This window comes from Cibotium barometz, chromosome 21 (genome assembly GCF_041138505.1).
Source record: "Cibotium barometz isolate CiBa-2024 chromosome 21, ASM4113850v1, whole genome shotgun sequence".
Taxonomy (NCBI): Eukaryota; Viridiplantae; Streptophyta; class Polypodiopsida; order Cyatheales; family Cibotiaceae; genus Cibotium; species Cibotium barometz.
In genome coordinates, this window is record NC_141066.1 from 20377070 (window position 1) to 20399433 (window position 22364).

At 38.4% G+C, this 22364-nt stretch overlaps 1 protein-coding gene and 1 non-coding gene across 2 annotated transcripts; one reads left to right on the forward strand and one right to left on the reverse strand.

Moving 5' to 3' along the window:
• Positions 1-808: 808 nt before the first annotated feature.
• Positions 809-3839, reverse strand: LOC147626936 (BTB/POZ domain-containing protein At1g30440-like). The gene is made up of 4 exons (XM_086815489.1): positions 3457-3839; positions 3302-3371; positions 1719-3005; positions 809-1517 (listed from the first exon to the last, which is right to left on the reverse strand). Exons 1-4 carry the CDS (start codon positions 3567-3569, stop codon positions 924-926), a joined length of 2064 nt encoding a protein of 687 aa, XP_086671615.1. The 5' UTR covers positions 3570-3839; the 3' UTR covers positions 809-923.
• Positions 3840-15420: 11581 nt separating this feature from the next.
• Positions 15421-15525, forward strand: LOC147626937 (U6 spliceosomal RNA). Its single transcript, XR_015268545.1, has one exon. It is a non-coding gene; the product is annotated as a U6 spliceosomal RNA (small nuclear RNA).
• Positions 15526-22364: the final 6839 nt, after the last annotated feature.

The window sequence follows — 22364 nt, forward strand, 5'->3', positions numbered from 1 at the left end:
GGAGGAGACCATGGTCCTCCAACTACATGATAAAGGAGTATTAGAACTTCTATGTTAGTAGGCACCAACTAAGGAGAGTCGAGGCCACATACTTGATGCCAATCAAGAGAAGGTGGACTTCCTAGTAATTCAAGGCCATGAAACAAAGGACCCACATGTGACATATACCCTTTCATTGTTTGAGCCATCCAACTTCGTTGACATGTGGCATATACCGTTTCATTGTTTGAGCCATCCAACTTCGTGCATTTAAGGCACAATTGGAATATATACAAGTGTTAGGTTTGAATATTATCGCCATGGTAAGGTTCTTTAATCTTATAGTCCTTATTAATCAACCCAAAGAAGAATATGAGGAAATTCATGTGCAAACTCAACTTTGATCTCAACAAGGGCATGGAATATCATCTTACTTCCAAAGGGCAAGGTACTTCTTAGCTCATTATCTCAACTTTAATGCTTTTGTTTTAAAGAATTACTTTAGTAAATCTTAACAATCAAGAAACTACTTCCTTAATTTCTCCTCCCTGTTTGACCAAAAGAATCATCTATCAAATCCCTTTGCTAGATTTAAGACCAATGAAGCACCAATCTTCTCCCAAGGGTAGAAGACCCCATGTTGTTGGTGCTTTTGCCACTGATGACCCGCATGTTGTCGGTGCTTTTGCTACAGATGACCCAGATGATGTCTCTCCGCACGATATATTGTGTGGTTATCATTTACGTCTCAACATCACTACCCAGATGCTTAGAAACTTCCAAGCATGCAAAAATTTCGAGTGTTTGGCACTCAAACTCTTGAAAAGAGTTATGCATATGTCTCTAGTGGTGGGGACATGCTCGTCATAATCCTAGGCAAAATTAAGAATCGATTACACATGAAGGTGTCCCTTGAGTAAAAAATAAAAAAAAATTGATTATTTTCAAGCGGGTGCTGTAGCGGAGGAGCGACGGTGGCGATAGGGGGTAGGAGAGGAGGAGAGGTGTGTCGGAAGGCCGCCTGGCGGTTGGTTGGAGGCAACGCAGGCGGGAGCAGCGGCGCTCGCGGGCGACACGTAGCGGAGGGGCCCAGATATATCAGAGATGTCGTGAACAGAGCGGCAGCCGAGCTTGGTGGAAACGGAGGCCCAGCTAGCGGCTTTGTGGCGGAGGCGGCGGCGTAAACGGGTGCATTCGCGCTCGAGCTCGGCGACGCGACGTCGGAGACCCGCGAGGTCAAGGCGGAGGCTCTGGTTCTCGTGGGTGGGGACGCGGGGATTCGTTGGGCGAGTTGCGGAAGCTTCTGCGGAGCCGGCCTCATGCGGGGTGGCGGTCGAGGGGCGTGATGTTCTGCCCTCCAAGAAGCCCACAATGGCGGCGCGCAGCTGCGAGTGCTCCAGAAAGAGCACCTGCACCACCACCCTCAGCGGCAACCTCTCGTTTTGCGCCGCGTGAGTGCAGGCCTCCAGCGTCAGTTTCTGGCAGTCCATCATATTGCACAGTCCTTCCCTCTCCTCCTCATTCATCCAAGAGTGTGCCTGCATCACACCACAACACAAGCTAAGCTCCATACTGCTCTCATCCCCTTAATTAGTGAAAGATTAAGGCTCCTGACCCACCATTAAACATCCTAATTATACTTATAAGCACACTTGTTCACCTTATCTACCCACCATTGGCATCTCAATCCAATAACATGCACATAGCTCATGGTAAACACAGATCTTTGATTTGCCCACCTTGAGAAAGATGTCAATGGCCCTATACATGCCATCATCCAACACCCTTGCATGGTGAGGCAATGCCTCCCCTAAGGCTTGGAACTTGGCAAGTTTGAGGTTAACATCCGGTGCGATTTCGGCTAAGTACGCGTCCAACAGCTTCGCCACCATCGTCAGAGGGCTCGTTGCAGATGAGGAGGAAGCCACTATGAGCTGAGCTTGATTATCATGCGAGGTGGCATCACCGCCCATCGAAAGAGCCTTCTCAGAGCCCAAAAAATGCTGCACTGTTCTTTGTACACAATCCACATCATAAAGAGTTTCCACGGAGTGAGAGTAGGTTGGGATGAGAAGATCATCTAGGGTTGCTTGCTCCAACTGTGCACCAGCCCTTTTCTCCAAATTTTCTCTGCAAGCCATGCTTGCATTCAAAATCATAGCAATTTTGAGAAAGCCAAACAAGAATCTAGTTGGTATGACCCCTTCCTCTAATGGCAAAAGGCTCTCAATTGTCTCTAGAAAGAATAGCTGCTCAGCACCACATGGCGCAACAGAACGGCCGGAAACTGACCCCCTAGTCACCCCGCCGCTGCCCACTTGCCTTCGGTTAAGCCCAGGTATCGACTTCTTGGCATAGTACATCAATGCACCAGCAATGGTCTCAGTTTTCAATCCTTTCTCCTCCATGGAACCTATGACACACTTGAAAAGGGGCAAGTTAAGGACTGATACATCCTCATACCACCAATTCACCATCGAATTCTTCGGCCTTGCACCTGTGCTGATACCATTCCATAGCAATGTTCCATCAGGGCTTTGCAAGGAGCACTTCATCATTGGCCAGCCGAAGAGGCTCGGGTCAGTGCATGCCTTGAGGGCGATAGAGTCCACACACTTCTTCACTATGGAGAGCTCTTCTGCCTGAGGGAGCAAAGATTCACAGCTTTTGAGGGCTCTCACAGAGTCCTGCCAGCTTCTTATGATGACATTGTTAAGGAAGCTCTCTGTGAGGGCTATAAGGTTTTTCTCTCCATATTCTTCTGTCATGTGTAGATATTCTGCTGCACATCTTAATGCTGCCACGTTGGTGGCCATGAGCTCCACCTTGACTCCGTAGCAGAATTTCACCACCAGCTCGAAAGCTTCGGGTCCACCCGGCATCCCTTGCAATCGGATTCGGCACACATGCTGCAATTGGATTTGGCACACATGGTCGGACTCATTTCCATCATCATCTTTTTCATCACTAAAGGTTGCCTCTGCCACAAGCTTTGAGAGCTTCCCACTTCTGGATATCAAGGGGAACTGCATACATCAATTGGATCACAATTAGTCATACAAGGTTTATGATTATCTAAGTATAAACCATATAATGATTCCTAATTCCTCATAATTAGTAATTAGGAATCATTATGTGGTTGCCTCTGCCACAAGCTTTGAGAGGTTCCCACTTCTGGATATCAAGGGGAACTGCAAACATCAATTGGATCATAATTAGTATACAAGGTTTAGGATTATCTAAGTATAAACTTCGTAATTCCTCATAATTTGAAAGTACTACTCCTTGACCAACAGCATAGCATTTGCAGCATAATCTATACCTTGTGAAGGTGGAATATCATCTCATCAACCTCAACAATGATATCACTTGGGAGGCCAGTAGTGCAGAACCTGCCAAATTTCTAGCTGTTAGATCATGTAAATTTCCCAGGTAAACATCTTTTCTGTGCATAAATTGAAACAAATTAAACGGTACCAAGCTTGCCCTTTGCGTTGAAAGCCTGCATAAGTAGTCCCGGGCTTCACTGAGGCAATCTCTGAAGCCTTCTGGGGGATATTAACCACCTGGGCTAAGGTAAATCTAGCCATTAATTATCCACCGTGAGAGCTCACATTATTTGAAAACAGGAGCAGCAATTTTACAGTGATAGCGATTAGACTTGGATTAACATGAGATTAACTCAAAGTTATGAAAGATTAATAAGGAGTGGAATGCCATGGAGGGGTGATTAAGAGATCAAGAATACTAATAAGCTGGCCAAAGATTGATACACGCAACGGACCCATGAGTTGATATGAGCCTCTATTCAATAATGATGAGAGGAGAAAGAATCCTTATTATGAAAACGACTTTACACAAAAAGGAAACGGAACTGATGAAGAAAGGAGAGGAAGAGGACAGAACAGAAGCACGGGAAGACTAGGACAAGCTCTGATCGCATGTAGTGTGGCAAATACTGATTCAATAAAGGTTTAGAAATGGGTAAACGTTATAACGTCTTGTGGTAATTGTTTATATTTACTATTTATACGAGTCTCATTAAAGAAGATTGTCTATTTGCTATTTACATTGTGTGTGTGTGTGTGTGTGTGTGTGTGTGAGAGAGAGAGAGAGAGAGAGAGAGAGAGAGAGAAAGAGATGTGCGTGTGTGTGTATATATATAGGGTAGAGGGGTTATATCATGGACCTTGTTTTTGTGTGTGTGTGTGTGTGTGTGTGTGTGTGTGTGTTAGTGAGAGAGAGAGAGAGAGTGTGTCATATGTATATATAATGTAGAGGGTTTATATCATAGACACCCAAAATCAATGTCCATGACCTTGCCCCACATGCACCAGCTTAGCTCAAAACACATTGTTAGAGATGTGACCATGTTTCCTCTAGCTGAGAAACTTCCCATATAGAACTTGTAATGCCAACAAACTAGGTGATTTTAGATGATTTTAGATTCAATGTTTTTTTAATACAACTAATACAGTTACCCTTTTTGCCGAGCTTACAGCCATGCTTGGATAGGCTTGTGGCCATGTAGGAGCCACCCACTTGGCATTTTTGCATGCATGGTTTGTCACCGTGGTGACAGGAGGAAAGTCATTCTCCCGAATTCAAAATCCGTTGATTAAGGAGAGACAAGGGTTCTCCAAATGTACGAAATGTGTAATTTACTCAAAGATTCATTGAATTTGCTACAAATGGGTGAAAAAAGTGAAAGGGACAGAGATTCCCAATGATGCAGTTGATGTTGTAACTTCAGTGACATCATGAAGCCACTTCAGCAAGGTACACATGGCATGCAAGATGTCACTTTGAGGTTTTGCATGAGATGGTCTCTAGAGCTATGAAAGGATGAAGCCCCTCAAGCAAGGTGCACATGGCATGCAAGATGTCACTTTGAGGTTTTGCATGAGATGGTCTCTAGAGCTATGAAAGGATGTGACTTCTTGCTCTCATTCGTGGGGAAATTATTAATGCATTAAGTTTGATTGTATTAACTATAAAGAAAGACCAAATTGATGGCTAGAGCAGCTTAGCATCTCCACCATGGTGGCACTTTCTTTGAGCAATATCACTGGGTGCTAACACATAGTAGCGGCCTCTTATAGATGATAATCCTTTTTTGAGAAGAAACCCTAACCACATTCCTTAGTGTTCTTTGCCTTGTGGTCTATGGTAAGAACCTTCAACTAAAATTTATCAAGGCATATCATTCATCACTACTAAAGTGGTAAATGCATTAAAATTAAATAAGGTGTGTCATTTATCACTACTAAAGTGGTAAATGCATTAAAATTAAATACGGTGTATCATTTATCACTATTTAAGTGAGACACATATGCATTAAGGAACGACAACTTTTAAAGCTTATCATTTATCAGTATGAATGCATATGCATTAAAAAGGATAGACAACAACTTGTGGAATAATGGGGAAATGCATATCATTATTTAAGTGAGAGGCTTATCATTTATCACTATTAAAGTGGTATGCATATGCAATCAAAAAGGATAGATAACAATTTCTCGAGTAATGGTGAAATGCATATCGTTATTTAAGTGAGTTGGATGCATATCATCTATCACTATTTAAGTGAGATGCATATCATCTATCACTATCTAAGTGAGATGCATATCATTTATTACTATTTAAGTGAGATGCATATCGTTATTTAAGTGAGATGCATATCATTTATCACTATTTAATAAATAAGTGAGATGCATATGCATTAAATGGAAAGGAAAGACAACTATTAATGTTTATCTTCATTAATCACTATTTAAGTGGGATGCATATGTATTAAAAAGGATAGACAACAACTTGTGGAATTATGGTGAAAATCTCTTCATGGTCATGAGATTATTGGGAATATGAGCACCTTTCATAGGCATTCTTGATGCATGCATCATGTAATTTCATGTTGACATTATCTTCATCATTCAACAACATCATCATTGACATGGGCATCATAAACTCACCCTTAGAAACATCACTAACAATTTATTTTTACTTAATAAAAAATGTGGATGAGATGTTTCAACTGGTATTCGTTGTTAATAGACAACAACTTGTGGAATTATGGTGAAAATCTCTTCATGGTCATGAGATTATTGGGAATATGAGCACCTTTCATAGGCATTCTTGATGCATGCATCATGTAATTTCATGTTGACATTATCTTCATCATTCAACAACATCATCATTGACATCCTAGGCATCATAAACTCACCCTTAGAAACATCACTAACAATTTATTTTTACTTAATAAAAAATGTGGATGATATGTTTCAACTGGTATTCCTTGTTAATAGGAAGTGGTAAATTTTATGTATGTGCTGCCCCCCCCCAATAACTGGTCAAAAGCGTATGTAATGGATCGTGGGAAAGATTGTAAAACTAATGTAGTATATTTAAACAAGACACAAGAGATCTATCTCTATCACACAGAGAGAACAATTTGAGGTGTAATGTGGCCTTTGGTTTGCCTCTAGCCACTACACGTGATTAGAGTGGGTCAAGTACTAGCATGGATGCTGCCCATGACTAGAAGCCATACTATTTTAACCAAGTCAAGTTTGCAATGCCATCTCTAGTCGATAATAGTGTTTAAGGATGCATCTCCAAATAGAAAGTATTGAGATATTGTGGGAGTTTGAGGCAAGTTGTTCCAATTTTGATGAAGGGGGGCTAACAAATGTATGGAACTGTATGGAGGCAAGGGTTCTCTAAAAAATGTATGGTAAAATGTGCTCAAATGATTGAATTTAGTGAATGTAAATGAATGAAAAAATGTGGAAAAGATAGAAATATCTGATAATGGATGTGTTACTTGAGTGGTGTCATGAAGCCACATGAACTTTAGATGAAATGGCATGTAAATGAATGAGAATGATATAATGGATGATGTATCTTGTGTGATGTCATGAAGCCACATGAGCCTGTTTAGATGATGGCATGCTACGTGCCACTTGGAGGTTTTACATGAAATTCTCTCTTGAGCTATAAAAGGATGTACCTTCCCACTCTCATTTATGAGGGAGAATATTAATACAATTATCATAATGAGTTATTTCAATAATGGAGTGCATACTTGTTTTAATCCTCTTTAGCTTGGTAGAATTTGAAATCTAGGCATTCCACTAGTCGCCCAAGCTACTCTAGAGACTAGGAAGTGGTTGATCCCACCACTACCCTTGGGGATTGATTGAAAACAAAACAATTATAGCCTATCACTTGAGTGAACATGACCCTTTATTAAATAGGTGCACTTAAAATATGACCATTTATAAGAGGTTCCTTATTTAATATCTAACAATGTGTTTAACTAGTAGTAGGTGCTTTAAATATAATAATTTATGCATACAAAAAAATGATGCGTTCATTCACAAATACCATGCTACCAACATGCATACTTGTTTTCTATTACCCTTTGTGCCTAGATGATTTGGGGGCAACTCCATCACCTTCTTACATGGATTTAGAGTACAAGGAAGATGCAAAGTGTCGAAGCACATACAATGAGCACGCCATGGCAAGTTCATCAAAGGATGTGGTGTTTTTTAAGATTCCTTCATAGGTTGATTTATTTCTTGATTTCTTATGTATGAATTTTATTAGGTATGCTGAAATAAAGGGATATAACCAATGACTTAATTTATAGGGATTATTTAACGGTTGTTGTTGGTTGATCATTTATGGTGATAGCTAGGACGCCATAAATGGTCATTGTTTTTTTTATAAAAAGTATCGTCTATCAAAAGTTTACATCTCAATAGAGCTTGTAATATATCAAAACTACATTAGCAAGCCCAAAGGCTACTACTACCTAAGCCAATAAAACCCAAGACTAGGGATAAGTCAATAAAAGGAAATACCAACAAGGAACTTTAGGGAGCTAGGTTTTTGTTTTTGGGTTGAGCACAGGTGAGGGTCAGCACATAGTGGTAGATACACTTCTCTCTAGTGTGACGTTGTTGTAACTCATGCAACTTCTCTCTAGTGTGATAGTGTTGTAACTCATGCAAATTTCTTGCTTGAGACTCTTTGGATTTGTTGGACCAACATTAACCATTATAATAGAAATGTTGTGAGAATTCAGTTCATCTAGGGCTTACTTCCACAAGGCCCTCGAATTTGTTGGGCCAACCATTTAATGGATTTTCTATTTTTCTAGGTAAAAATAGATTTTTAAAGGAATTTGAATGACCACATGCCAATCACCAATCCCAGATTTTCCAAAAAATTAAAAATAACTTTTTTCTAATTGTCCACTAATTTCTAGAAATTTTTTGAAATTTTTAATTTATCTCGAATGCATTAGAATACGAACGGTCCAAAAAATTCAGAATCCCAATGGTCTTCCCAGAATACGGAAAGCCAACAGTTTCAAAAAAATGAAAAGACAAAAAGAAAATTAGAATGTGAAAAGTCAAGAGTTCCCAGAATCCGAAAGGTCAAAAGATCCCCGAAATTCGGAAGGTCAAGAGGTTTCTCAAAAATTAGAAAGCCAAAGGGCTCCAAGAAAGAATTTTCAGAGATTTTTTTTTCAAATCTCTTTTTCTCTTTTTTTTTCAAGCTTTTTTTGAAAAGTTTTGAAAAGCTTTTAAAAAACTATTTTTTTTAAATATTTTAAAGCTTTTTTATAAGCTTTAAATTTAAAGCTTTAAAAAAAAGATTTTATGGAGGGGGCTTTTTCGCCTGGTGACGTGCAACGCAAACTCCCCCCCCCCCACGCTTGCAATTTGTAAGAGAGAGAGGAGGAGAGCTCCTCTCTCCTCCCCGTCTTCTCCATTCCTTCTTTCCCTCCTTCTCTGTTAACACAACAGAGGAGGTTGATTAAAATTTTAATTAAACCTTCCTTAATCATAATTATAATTTAATTATGATTAATGTTTAATCAAACTATGCCTTCTAAGAGGCGTTCATACACGTGGGAGAGAGAAATAGAAGGAAAGAATTTTACGCACACGGGAGAGAACCCAATGCATCAATTGGCTACCCCATACTGCATTTCAACAGAAACTTGGCAGAAAATTGATAGCATTTCCGAGGAAAACCCGCCAAAATGCATTAAAAATACACTCTAAACCATAAAAATGCTCTAAAAATTTCTAAAAATTTTATAGAAATTCAGGGAATTCATTCTACCAAGAATATCCGTTGTAAAATATGTGGTATTTTGGTAAAAATTCCATAAATGCTTATTTTAAACAAAAAAAAAAGAAAAATAGCATTGAACTCACGAAATTCCCCCGTAACGTCGATTCGTCCATTGAATAGAAGAAACACGCATTTCAACAGCCATATCAATGATCCACGTGCATAATAACCAAAATGAACCAACAAAATAAAATTTTTATTTAGTAAATATTAGAATTTACTTTGAAAAATGCTAAAAATTGAAATAAGAAAGAAAAAACAACAAAAATTAACTAGAGATTGCTCTGATACCACTGTTAAAACCCTAAGATCTCTCTAGATTATCATCATACATAAACATGTATAAACCAGACATAAACTCATCCACCCAACCACCTCGCCGAGCCCAAGGGTGTACACATAAATACAACGAAGTACCACATACCTTACCTTGGTGTCCCATACCACCAAGAGATATGACATCATTCCAGTAGCACATAGCTCTATTGTGAAATGGCAAGAGAGTAGATACCATGTTCTACCCAAGAGGACATCCCTTGAGTGTGCCCCATGTCCCTATTATATAGGAGGGCCCTCAAGTGACTCTTGACTCTCCATTTCCCATGTGTGACCCTTGGATGCCTGACCCTAACCTCAACCCTTAAGGTTAGCCCTAACCCATGCTCCACTAGAGCTTGTTCTCATTCTCCCATTCTCACAAGCCTAATGTGGGTTAGCCTCCTAGTATGCACATATAATGTGCATATAATGTGGGTTAGCCTCCTAGTATATGCACATATAATGTGCACATAATAGTATCTAAGGTGGAAAAAGATGAAGTTGCAAGGAAAATCAAAGAACTTGTGGACACGGGATGGATTAAACCAAGTCAATCACCATTTTCTTCACCCACACTCTTGGTGAAAAAGAAAGATGGAACATTCCGTATGTGCATTGACTATCATGATCTCAACAAGATCACCATCAAGAATGGATTTCCAATACCTCATGTGCATGATATTCTTGACAAACTTAAGGATGAAAAGTACTTCTCTAAGATTGATTTGAGCTCGGGGTACCATTTGTAAATTTTTATTGAATTTGAGAATTGTCGAGTGGAAATGGAAATTTTTTGGACGATGGGATTCTCAAGAGAAACTAGGAATATTCTAGAAATTATTTTTAAAAATCTTAGAAATTGGTATTTTTGAAATATCAATGGTATTTTGGCAAATCTAATTGCTAAAAATTTTCTAGAAAAATATAGGTTTGGAATGCCATAAGATAGATTTGGTGGAATGTTTAAGTGTGGACTACGCTTAATTTCCTAAGCCTAAGACAAATTCTATCATGGGTTAGTTGATCTAGTTGTTTTGGTGGATTTTATTGAATGGTTTCCAAGTTTTATATGGACTCATCAAGTTTTACCTAGATCACTTGTGTCTAGGGGTTTTTAATGAGTGCTACACACGTGTTTCACTTTCTTACTTTGGAGTTTTGTTTGAACAACACCATGTTCATATACTCTGGATTGATGAGTTGGCCACCAAAATCATCTAAGCGCACTAACATTTCACTTTGTCGCAATTCTAGTATTCTATTACTTTCAATTAAACGTTATGGTTTTTTACCAAAGAGAGAGAGAGAGAGAGAGATTCAATATAACATTGTGCTTGAAAGAGCTATTATGAATGTGTGTGTGTGTGTGTGTGTGTGTGTGTGTGTGTGTGTGTGTGTGAGAGAGAGAGAGAGAGAGAGAGAGAGAATTCACAAATATATGTGTGTGAGAGAGAGAGAGAGAGAGAGATTGTATTAAATATCTATAGGGTCTATGAGACCAAAAGTAAGTACATATGATCCATAAATAACTAGAGGTTAGAAAACATGCCAAAAATAAACATCTACCAAATAAAACGGGCCCATGTACTATGTGAGATTGTGCATACAAAAAAGAGTGTCAAAGCTTGTCCTCCTCCTAAATGGTGTACATTATTATTGTAGTAATGCTCACCTCCTATGGTGGTACAAACATCCCTATGGTATCTTAGATGTCTTATATCTACATCTAGTAAGGCTCTAGATCTCTTGGGGTGAGGCCTGATGGGAACTAAAAAATTCTATGATGAGGGTTTGTGTCCACCTCACTATGACTCCCTAGTGTTACCTTGCCAAAGGATGACAACAAATCTCCATCAAGTACAAGCCCATAGATGCCTCAAATGTGTGTGTGTGTGTGTGTGTGTGTGTGTGTGTGTGTGTGTGTGTGTGTGTGTGTGAGAGAGAGAGAGAGAGAGAGAGAGAGAGAGAGAGAGAGGGCACTATAGTGTGTGCTTGTAAGACCATTTTGAAATTGTATAACTTCTAGTCTTTCTCTACTTAAAATAGCATTTTGAAATTGTATAACTTCCAATCTTGCTCAAACTTAAAATTGCAGTGTTCTTGTTGATCTACCAAACATCCCAAGTGATGACAGATCTCTTGAGAGGATAATGAAGAGAATGGGGTCTAAGAAGAATGCTCGTATTGTAGTACTTGGCCCAAAGATTTGCGCACCCAAAGAGCTTTAAGATTTAGAAAAGGAGCCAATACCTCCTTCAAAGGAGCCTTCTCTTACACCACTCTACTTTTTGCAACTTAGAGCTTGATTGGTACTAAAAGGATCACTTTTAAGCATGCATGATGAAAAGGGTTAAGAGACTTACTCCATAAAAAAGAAAGAGCTTTTTCTTAACTTAGAGCTTGATTGGTACTAAAAGGATGACTTTTAAGCATGCACAAAAGGGCTTAAGAGACTTACTCCACAAAAAGAAATTTACTAGGCCTTGATAAAAGAACACTACCCTAGGTGCTTCTCATGCATGAAAGGGCTTAAGAGCCTTACTTCATGAAAGGAAAAGTTTCCAAGCCTCGATCAACAAAAACTACCCTAGTAGCTATGGCATTTCTCACATAAGGAAGAGTAACTCCAAGCCGAACTCCAAGACATCCTCTTCCTTATGTGAGCTCAAGACCAAGAGGTAAGTGCAAGCATGAATTGGCATGATATATGCACAAGTAGGCTCAAGTGGAGGGATTTAAGAGCTAGATGGGTCACAATCAAGTGAATTTGGCATAGTGGAGGGAAGAGAAGAGGATTCTTTACATAGATGCACTAAGGTGCTAAAAGGGTGAGGTGGTTAATCGGCCTACTAGATGATACTAGTGAGAAGGCATGTAAGTAGGCTATGAACTAAAGAGAGGATTTATAACTTTAAACTAAAAGCTAGCTAATAATCCTTTGGTAATGATATAGTGAGCTAAGAAACTTTGGTAATGCTATAGTGAGTGGTATAGTAAGCTAAGCAACTTTGGCTAGCAAAGAAGGATGAGTAACTTGGCGTTGTTGTGATAATATCATCATTCCCTCAAACCCCATTGCCCATGAGCCAATGGCTAGTTTTTCTAGAGTTAAAGACATCTAAATGTTTTGTTAACCACTAAAATAGGAGTGGAATTAAGGGTCACATATGTGGGAAGAAGCCTTCCCTTTAGGCCAAAGGAAAAGCAAATGGTTGTGAGGATGTATGACACTGAGATGTTTGTAAGGGGGAGATTGCCACTTATAGCATTCAAGGGGATGCAAGCAATCTATGTCCTTGTTTCCATAAAGGTTTTGGAAAGTGCTAGCATGCAACAACGATAGCTAGTTGTGCATTAACATGCTCCAATTGGGTGCCAAAAGCTAACAATTAAGACTACTCTATTCTTTAGGAGGATCTTTATCCATGTTTTACCTTGGGATCCATGCTTTGGTATCTCTAAAGGATTGGCCAAGGACTTCCTTGTGTGGGTGGACATTATAGATCTACCTCTTTGGATATGGTCTTCCATTGGGGACCTTGCCATGCTACTTTGTAGACCCCCCTATGTGCAATGCATTGCCTTGCTTGGTAAGGGGTCCCAACAACAAGGTTTGTGACACTTGGAAATAGAGAGGTCCTAGTTTCAGGCTTGCTTTTCACTATGGCAAGTTTGGTCATTTTGCCCAAGGAATGTATGTCTGCAAAAGCATTGCTAGAGACAATGGAAAGAAAAGCATGAAATAAAGTGAAGGTCAAAGAGTTAAGCAAGAGAATATAGGACTGCAAAAGCATTGCTAGAGACAATGGAAAGAAAAACATGAAATAAAGTGAAGGTCAAAGAGTTAAGAAAAAGAATATAGGAAACCTCTTACTTCTAAAAAGTGGTCATGGGAAGTTAGAGGAATGGGCAACAACCACGAAAGGAGAAAGGGGGTGAAGGATGTTAAAGGCTAAATGAGAAACATGACACTCTGAAGATTATGAAGGATGGGAAAACTCAAAGTAACCCCTCGACATCCTTGGGCCCCCCTCCCCTGACCAAGGGAAGGCTGGCAAGCCAATCAACAAATCTCCCTATAAATTTAGGGGTTCTTCCTGAGGATGTGCGGAATGGGAAGCACATAGTACAAGAGGGGAGTGCTTCTAAGAAGTTAGGTGAGGTGGATGAGTGTTAATTCATTTCTTATAAGAATGCCTTCAGGATTTATGTTAAGAATACCTATGAATTTTTGGACTCAAATGATCTAGAGCTACCAAATTGGAAGGGGTGTAACCATGGTCGTGGGAGGATATGACTCGTGCATAGGAGGGGGAGTCGTAGTCCCAAATTCCCAATAAATTTCTTATTATGAAGGGTTGTTCTTGGAATGCAACGCAAACACATATAAGAGGGATGCCTTTTAGATGAAAGTGAAGGAAAAGAAGCTAGATGTCTAGATAATTCAGATGTTTTGGAAAAAGAAAAAAAAAGGCTTAAGGAGAGGCTCAAAGGTCTTCATATTTTTTAGGAATTAGATACTATTTTTAGTTTTATGGATAAAGGTCTTCATATTTTTTATGGTGGCTTGAAGGAATTAGAGACTATTTTTAGTTTTATGGCTAAAGGTCTTCATATTTTTTATGGTGGCTTGAAGGAATTAGAGACTATTTTTAGTTTTGTGCCAAATACAACGATAAAGAATCTTGAAACAGTGAATGACAAGATGGTTTGTCGGCCCCGTTTTTAAGACTTGACCGGGCCCCACGGTTTCACATCTGCCGAACGGCCTGGAAGAGTTCATATTGGGCCCCTCCGATCAAATTTGGCCTGCCCGTCGGCCGTTCAAACATTAAACTGCCCGCTTTTATTAAAGCCAGAAAAGGAGGGGTTGGTAAATAACGGTGTCTGTTTATAAAATTGTCCGGGCAAATGTACGCCCCTTTTTCAGTTGCCTTTTGCCTTTTGCCTTTTCATAGGGCCTTTTCACATCAAAATGTGGGACACCTAGGCCTTTACATATCTACGGCCACTCACGCGAAAAAGCGCGTTTGGGTACGCAATGGACGGGGGAGACTCTTCGTCCATGAAAATAAAAAAGGGGGGGGGGGAGGGCAGGGGGAGGGGGAGGGGGATCCCCAAATTTTCCAAGGTCCCCCCCACAACCGACAATTTGGGTGGGGCACCAAAACTTAGCTTCAAAAACGGTTTCAAACCAACTTGGCCCGTCTTTTCTAGTAGAAAGAGCCTCGTCCGAGGAGGGTTATTAGTCACTTTCCTTGAGATCCCTTAGTTTTCAAGAAGAATTCCCAAGTCCCCCAAATGTAGCACGGTACCTTGAAAAATTATAAGTTTAAGCTAATTTTTGGTGGCCAATGTCTCTTCTTGCATTTTGAAGAATCTAGAGCTGACATGTTCTTTTCTCTAGATAAATACACATGTACTTTTGTAGAATGCTCACTTCCAACTTTAGGGCATGGGTTCAATCCATCGCCATCAATGTTAAGGGGGTGGGTGGAGGGACCACTAGTGTGCGTAGTAATAAAAGCACAACATGTGCAAAAACCTCACACACAAAATGTACACTAAATGTGGGGGGTTTGAGGACTAATAAAGAGTGTGTGGTCTTTAAACAAAGGACCTAATTTCCAAATGATAAATGCCTTGAGTATATATAAGCCCTTCAAATTTAGGACGCAACTTGAATCACAACTTTACATGCATCATGCGCTGTTTAGTGAGGAGCTCTCCTCCTTAATCTAATATTTTGTCCTTTAGTGATATCACATCTCAACATCAGAAACAACTTGATTAAGGAGATTCTCTCTCTCTCTCTCTCTCTCTCTCTCTCTCTCTCTCTCTCTCTCTCTCTCTCTCTCTCTCTCTCTCTCTCTCTCTCTCTCTCCTTTCGTAATAGAAGATATATTACCAAAATTACTTTACAAATGGCCACATGGCCGCCAGGTGATGTATTAGCTTTCCCTCACTAAAGATAAAATTCAAGGACATCTGATAAAATTGGAACGATACAGAGAAGTTTAGCATGGCCCCTGCGTAAGGATGACACGCACAAATCGAGAAATGGTCTCTCTCTCTCTCTCTCTCTCTCTCTCTCTCTCTCTCTCTCTCTCTCTCTCTCTCTCTCTCTCTCTCTCTCTCTCTCTCTCTCTCTCTACATACATTGATATATGTTAAGAGGTATTTTTTACCAAGTCAAAAGAGTTAGAAAAAAACTCCATTAATGTAAGGGAAGGTACATTTCTTTTCTAACTGTCCACACTCAGGTCAATGTAAGTCCACGAATCCTCAAATACTATACAATCCTTTCAATATAAGTTCATGAATCCTCAGATACTATATAATCCTTTCAACATCAAGATGCTAAAAACATATCCTTATCATTAAGCTACTAAAATGACACAAGAATCTCCATCTAGGTAATTGTGGAATCGATTTCTCTCAAGTATATGATTTTAATCAATCATTCAATATAAAGTAATTGCAACAAATTCAACATAAACCAAGCTTGAAAATAACACATTAAAATACTTAGCTCTACACAACACTATCAATAATGGGTGCAATCTTCTCCCCTCGTGTGTGTGGCGTATCTCCACACATTAGTATTTTTATACTTTTCAATCCAATACTAGGCCATAGATTCCAAAAATACAAAAAGTGTGCTTTTCTTTGCACGTCACTCTCTTTTTTCCAAAATAGAGGGTTATATTAATATTAATTACTTGAGGCTAGGATAAAAGTTTTTCATTCATAAAAGTTTAAACTTTTTACTTAAGACTAGGGTAAAAGCTTTTCATTCATAAAAGTTTAAACTTTTTACTTGAGGGTAGAATAAAAGATTTTTATTCATAAAATTTCAAATATTTCCCAAAGTCTATTCTTTCAAGTCTAAGCTTGTAAAAATAAATAAAGAGGTGTGTACAAGCTTGCACATATTTACAAATCTTGTTCAAAGTTGTAAATGCCTTTCAAAATAATAATTTATGTGCATCCACCCCAATCTTGCAAGTCCTCCTCACCTATAAAATATCCAAAAAATAATTTGGTAAATCTAACACATATTCCATATACAAACAAAAAACCTTCACCACACACACTTTCATCAGACGTTGTGAGGTGATGAGCAGCAATCAGTCTTTGCCTCTATAACTATCCTTTGTCAAACTCTCAATCCTTAAAACATACAAGAGGAACACCCGATGACTCTTTGTTAAAACCCAAAAAACAATCATGACAACCCCTGGCTTAATAAATAGGAACTCCCCAAGAAGATTACACAATGATTATTTATTCCAAAAAAACTGATATGGTATCTTGCTAGATATTGGGTAAATATACACCCAGCTGACAAGCAAAGCCACTAATACACTTGAATGGAACAAAACCCATAGCAGTAAGCGTCATACATAAAATCCCATGAGAGTGATAAACAACCAACACTGAAGGCGGTGGTCCTATAGACTACTGTCGTGCTGAAGATCAGAGTGGGAAGGTTGGGATGTTGTTGATTGAGAGAAAATGATTATGGTGAAGGTCGCCTTCTTGTGAGAAGATGATGAAGGAGGTGAAGACCATGAAGATCAGGAAGATTGTGAAGCTAAAATCAACTTCAACTCATCAAAAAGAACCCTTAGTTCTTGCTAGCTATATACTTTTTGGGGATGTGTCTATGAGATGAGTACAATCCTTCTCATTCTCACTCCTCCTCGTGCTACTCCCATGCACTTATTAAAAATATCTTGTTCGCTTATTTTTAGCAGTCAGGACTGTTCTAGCGACCAACTCTTCTATCGACCCTGTCTTTCTCTCGTCATCCTTGATGTGTTGTTTTCCTCAAATATGGTGGTCACTTAGGTCTGAAACACCTTAGTTTAAAACCCTTAAGAGATTTTGTTCAATGCACTTTCATACATGCTACAGAAAAAACTTCCCCGCCGCAAAATTTGATCATACCTTTATGCTACCCAACCCTGGCCATTTCCAAATCCTTATCACATCTCAAGGAATCAAATAACAACCTCTTTATTGATAAATTCCCAAAGCATTGAGCCATTGCACCCAATCTTCTAGGGCAACCTTTGCCAAAATTTTCTGTCTCTAGCTATCATTACCAAGGTGCTACTACCATTGGGCTCAAAGCACATCAACCATAGAGAGCTCTTGGCAAGGCACATCATCATTTCTTGAGCTGTGATATTCACACACACAATGTATCAAATACCATGCTATGAATATACAAAATTTAATGATTCTCATCAAGGCATAACCCCCCCTACACTGAAGAACAAACATGCCATAACACCTACTCTAAATACAAGCCAACCATCATTACACAAAAACACCAAGGTTCTATACATATGTACATGTTTTTTTTTTCTTAGCCTCACACCGTAAGTGCTCCAAGAAAATAAACCAACTGTAATAAATATTGGAGGCCCCAAACATACATCAATGTACACCAAATATATTAATATTTATAACGGCATCTCCCACGATATTAATATGATTTGCATGATGTAAAGAGGGTACAATAACTTTTACGAGGGCTTAAAATAATTCTCATAGCATTCCCTCTTACTTGAGTTTGCAATTTCCCTCAACTACGGGTCTATTACAAAGAATAGAGGATCTCAACAAAAGTAAGGTGCGAAAATATTTCTCACGCATCCATCTAGCATCTTCATGAGGATGATTTTCGAAAGTCAACAAAAAATTAACATATTGATTACTAGTGCGGGTAGATATAATCTATTAGTGAATGACAACATCTGGAATCAAAACTTCTTCGTCACCCTCAATAAGAGGTGGATCCTCATAAATAGGATGAGTGGGAGTGATCCCCTCAACAGAGGTGGATCCTCATAAATAAGATGACTGGGAGTGATCCCCTAAAAGGTTTAGGCAAACTAACATGAAATGGTTATAAATCTGCCAATGAGAAGGGAATTGTAGTCTTCAAGAGCAACATCATTAATCTTGTGAATCACCTTAAAAGGTCCATAAAATCTTGGTGCAGGTTTGACATCTGGGAATTTTCAAACACTTTTAAGTCTGCATTTCTCAATTCTCAAAAGTACATAATCACCTTTGTCAAAAGATATAACTTTACATATTCAGTTCGAATATATTATTTTTGAGTTCTTGTAATAGATTCATGTATCTCACTCAAAATGCGACTAAAGTCTATAGTGAATTGATCAGTAGCTTTGATTTTTTGGGAAAACAGGCATAGCTTTTCAATGACACAATCTCAAAAGGTGCAAAACCAACAGTCGAATGAGGGCTATTGTTGTATGTCCAAGATAATGCTGCTAGTAACATTAGTATGTCCATTCGTTTCTGAATGGGAAGATGTGGAAAATTCTAACTTAGTGCCTAAGTTGGAGAAAAGAGCAATCCAAAAATTATTGTAGAAACTAGAGTCCCTATCTCAAACAATGACTTTTGTTAAACTATGATGCACAAAGATTTGCTTGATATACATGTTCGCAAGTCAAAGTCTTCTTATTACAAGACAAGAAATGGTCCACTATAGTCCAGATCATATCGTTATGGCCGGATGTAGTAGGCAAACCTATAATGAAGTCCATAGATATATGTTCCCAGTATTATCATGGATTGGTAGAGGTGTGAGAAGTCCCTAGGTATTACCTTTGTGGCTTTTGGTTTTCTGACAAATAGAACATTTAGCCACAAACTTTTCTAAATCATGTTTAAGATAAGGCCAAAATAATTCTATAGAGACTAATGGTCGCAAGGTAGCCGAAACACCTCTATGGCCTATGTATGGTGATTGATCCATTTCTTCCAAAACAATTCTCTAGAGACTAATTGCAAGGTAGCAGAAACACCTCTAGACTAATTACAAGGTAGCAGAAACACCTCTAGACTAATTACAAGGTAGCAAAAACACCTCTATGACCCATGTATGGTGATTGATACATTTCTTCCAAGACAAAATCCCATTTGCAAGGCTCAATGATAATCTCTTCTGGAAGAAGAGGTAACCATCATGACATGCGTAATCACAAATGGAGTTCCAATAATTATCTTTAATCTTGAACCAAACTTTAGAGAAGTTAGGGCCTTGCTCTTAAGACTCTCTTATATCAAGGAAGTTAGGGCCTTTCTCATAAGAATCTCTTATAGGACTCAAAGCTTCAAATAAGACTCCTTATGAAGAATTTAAATTGATCCCAAGTTTCAAAAAAGATGCATATCTATACATCTACTCTATGCCCAATAATCCATGGAGTGAAGCTTATAGGGCATAAAAGTAGAAACTAGAGTCCCTATCTGAAACAATGACTTTTGTTAAACTATGATGCACAAAGATTTGCTTGATATACATGTTTGCAGCTTGTTAAGAAGTCAAAGTCTTCTTATTACAAGACAAGAAATGGTCCACTATAGTCCAAATCATATCGTTATGGCCGGATGTAGTAGGCAAACCTATAATGAAGTCCATAGATATATGTTCCCAGTATTATCATGGATTGGTAGAGGTGTGAGAAGTCCCTAGGTATTACCTTTGTGGCTTTTGGTTTTCTGACAAATAGAACATTTAGCCACAAACTTTTCTAAATCGTGTTTAAGATAAGGCCGAAAGAATTCTCTAGAGACTAATGGTCGCAAGGTAGCCGAAACACCTCTATGGCCTATGTATGGTGATTGATCCATTTCTTCCAAAACAATTCTCTAAAGACTAATTGCAAGGTAGCAAAAACACCTCTAAACTAATTACAAGGTAGCAAAAACACCTCTATGACCCATGTATGGTGATTGATGCATTTCTTCTAAGACAAAATCCCATTTGCAAGGCTCAATGATAATCTCTTCTGGAAGAAGAGGTAACCATCATGACATGCATAATCACAAATGGAGTTCCAATAATTATCTTTAATCTTGAACCAAACTTTAGAGAAGTTAGGGCCTTGCTCTTAAGACTCTCTTATATCAGTGAAGTTAGGGTCTTTCTCATAAGACTCTCTTATAGGACTCAAAGCTTCAGATAGGACTCCTTATGAAGAATTTAAATTGATCCCAAGTTTCAGAAAAGATGCATATCTCTATACATCTACTCTATGCCCAATAATCCATGGAGTGAAGCTTATAGGGCATAAAAGTAGATACAAAGGTAGGTTATTTCTTTATAAGACATGTTTTTTGAACTTAAATAAAAGAAATATGTTTTTTTATAACACCTTGTAATTTAGAAAAACAAGATATTGCATGAGAGAGAATGCATATATTTATATGCCTAAAGTGTATAAGAGCCTATATATAGATGTGTAAGTTGTATGTATAGCATTAGTAGAAACTCGTGCCTATTTTTGGCCCTTTATGATGCATTATCATGTTCAAACAAGGATTTGAGGTGGATCAATAGGAGGGATGGTGGAGTGAACTTGTAGGCTAATTTTGGCCTAATTTGGCCCATTAGTATCCCTCTTATAGGCTACCCTTTAGGCCCCCATTAGCCAGTAGCCCACTAGTAGACCTCTTAGTCATATGACTAGCTGTGCTACTTCCCGTACATGTCATAATAGGTAGTTATGACTCATTCTCATTACTTGTCACAATAAATAGTCATGACTTATTTCCCTACATGTCATAATAAGTAGTTATGGGCTCATCTAGTTCTCCTTTTCAACTTGGTGGGACCTCATTCTTGTGAGTGGTAAATACATTATAATAAGCAGTAATGATTTATTTCTCTACCTTTCACAATAAGCAGTTATGACTTATTTCCCTACGTGTCATAAAAAGTAGTTGTGGGCTCATCTAGTTCTCCTTTTCAACTTGGTGGGACCTCATTATTATGAGTGATAAAGATATAAAAAAACCATAATTCTTATTTTTGTCTCCACAAATAAACTCCTCCACAAAAGTGGAAGACTACCTCTTTTAATCTAGAGCCATTCACACATAACTTGAAGACTACCTCTTTTAATCTAGAGCCATTCACACATAACTTGAAGATTTGGATAGTGGAATATAAACTTGGTCTCACCAACTTGGTTAGATCCTTAGGCATCCTTCTTGACATGGGAGCTAGACAAAGATATGGACAACTGAACACCAGTTTTTAAGAATTTTGGCACTTTTAAATTGTCTTGGTACTAATTAGAAATTTGAGTATTGGAACTTTCAAATTTGAGAGTTTATAAAGCATGGATATGTCTGAAATGTTGTGAACTTAGGCTCACAAAACTATTAGTATGAGACATAAAATCTTGTCCCTTGTTATCTCTCTCGCACTCAATTTTGCAAATATACAAAGTTTTGAAAGTGTTCACTTAATGGTTTGTGAAACCCAATAATTTCAAACTACTTGTTGGTAAGTGCAAGGTGAACAGTGATGCAACTCTTTTTCTCCAACTACATGAGCAAAAGCACATTTTTCTAGAGCACGAATGTCATCATCATGTGGTAAAGGAGAAACCATAACTCTTAAGAAAAATCAAAATTGTTGAAATGTCACAACCTCGATCCTTTGCGCACACAAAATTGAGAAGGCCATCCCAAGTTCAACAAGTTATAGGCTTAAAAAAAATAAAATTTCTATGGATCTTGGCACAAATTGAAAATTGAACGCTTGTTCAACAAGTTCTAGGCTAAAGCAAACCTGCTTTTTTTGGATGGTGACACAAACTTTAAAAAAAATGGACGGCTTTCTCAAACCAACTTTTCTAGATATGGCTCACACTCAAGATGGAAAAACTTAAAAGTAAACCCTTTTCTCAATATTGGCTCAACGACTTTAAAAGGTTTTCAATTCTACACCAATACAAACAAAGTTATTTGGGGATTCTAGTACGACCAAATTTTAAGAACTGAGGCAAATTCTAGCAAAAGGCACTGAAATTCAAAACACGGCCGTCAAATTTAAACACACCATCATCATCATCGTT

What these genes read in the sequence shown, in the direction of transcription:
- LOC147626936 (XM_086815489.1), bottom strand. Translation starts at nt 3,569, where the DNA reads ATGGCTAGATTTACCTTAGCCCAGGTGGTTAATATCCCCCAGAAGGCT. An exon ending in CAACGCAAAGGGCAAGCTTG is followed by an intron (nt 3,372 to 3,456) that starts GTACCGTTTAAT and finishes GAAATTTGGCAG; the next exon opens with GTTCTGCACTACTGGCCTCC. An exon ending in CCATTGACATCTTTCTCAAG is followed by an intron (nt 1,518 to 1,718) that starts GTGGGCAAATCA and finishes GGTGTGATGCAG; the next exon opens with GCACACTCTTGGATGAATGA.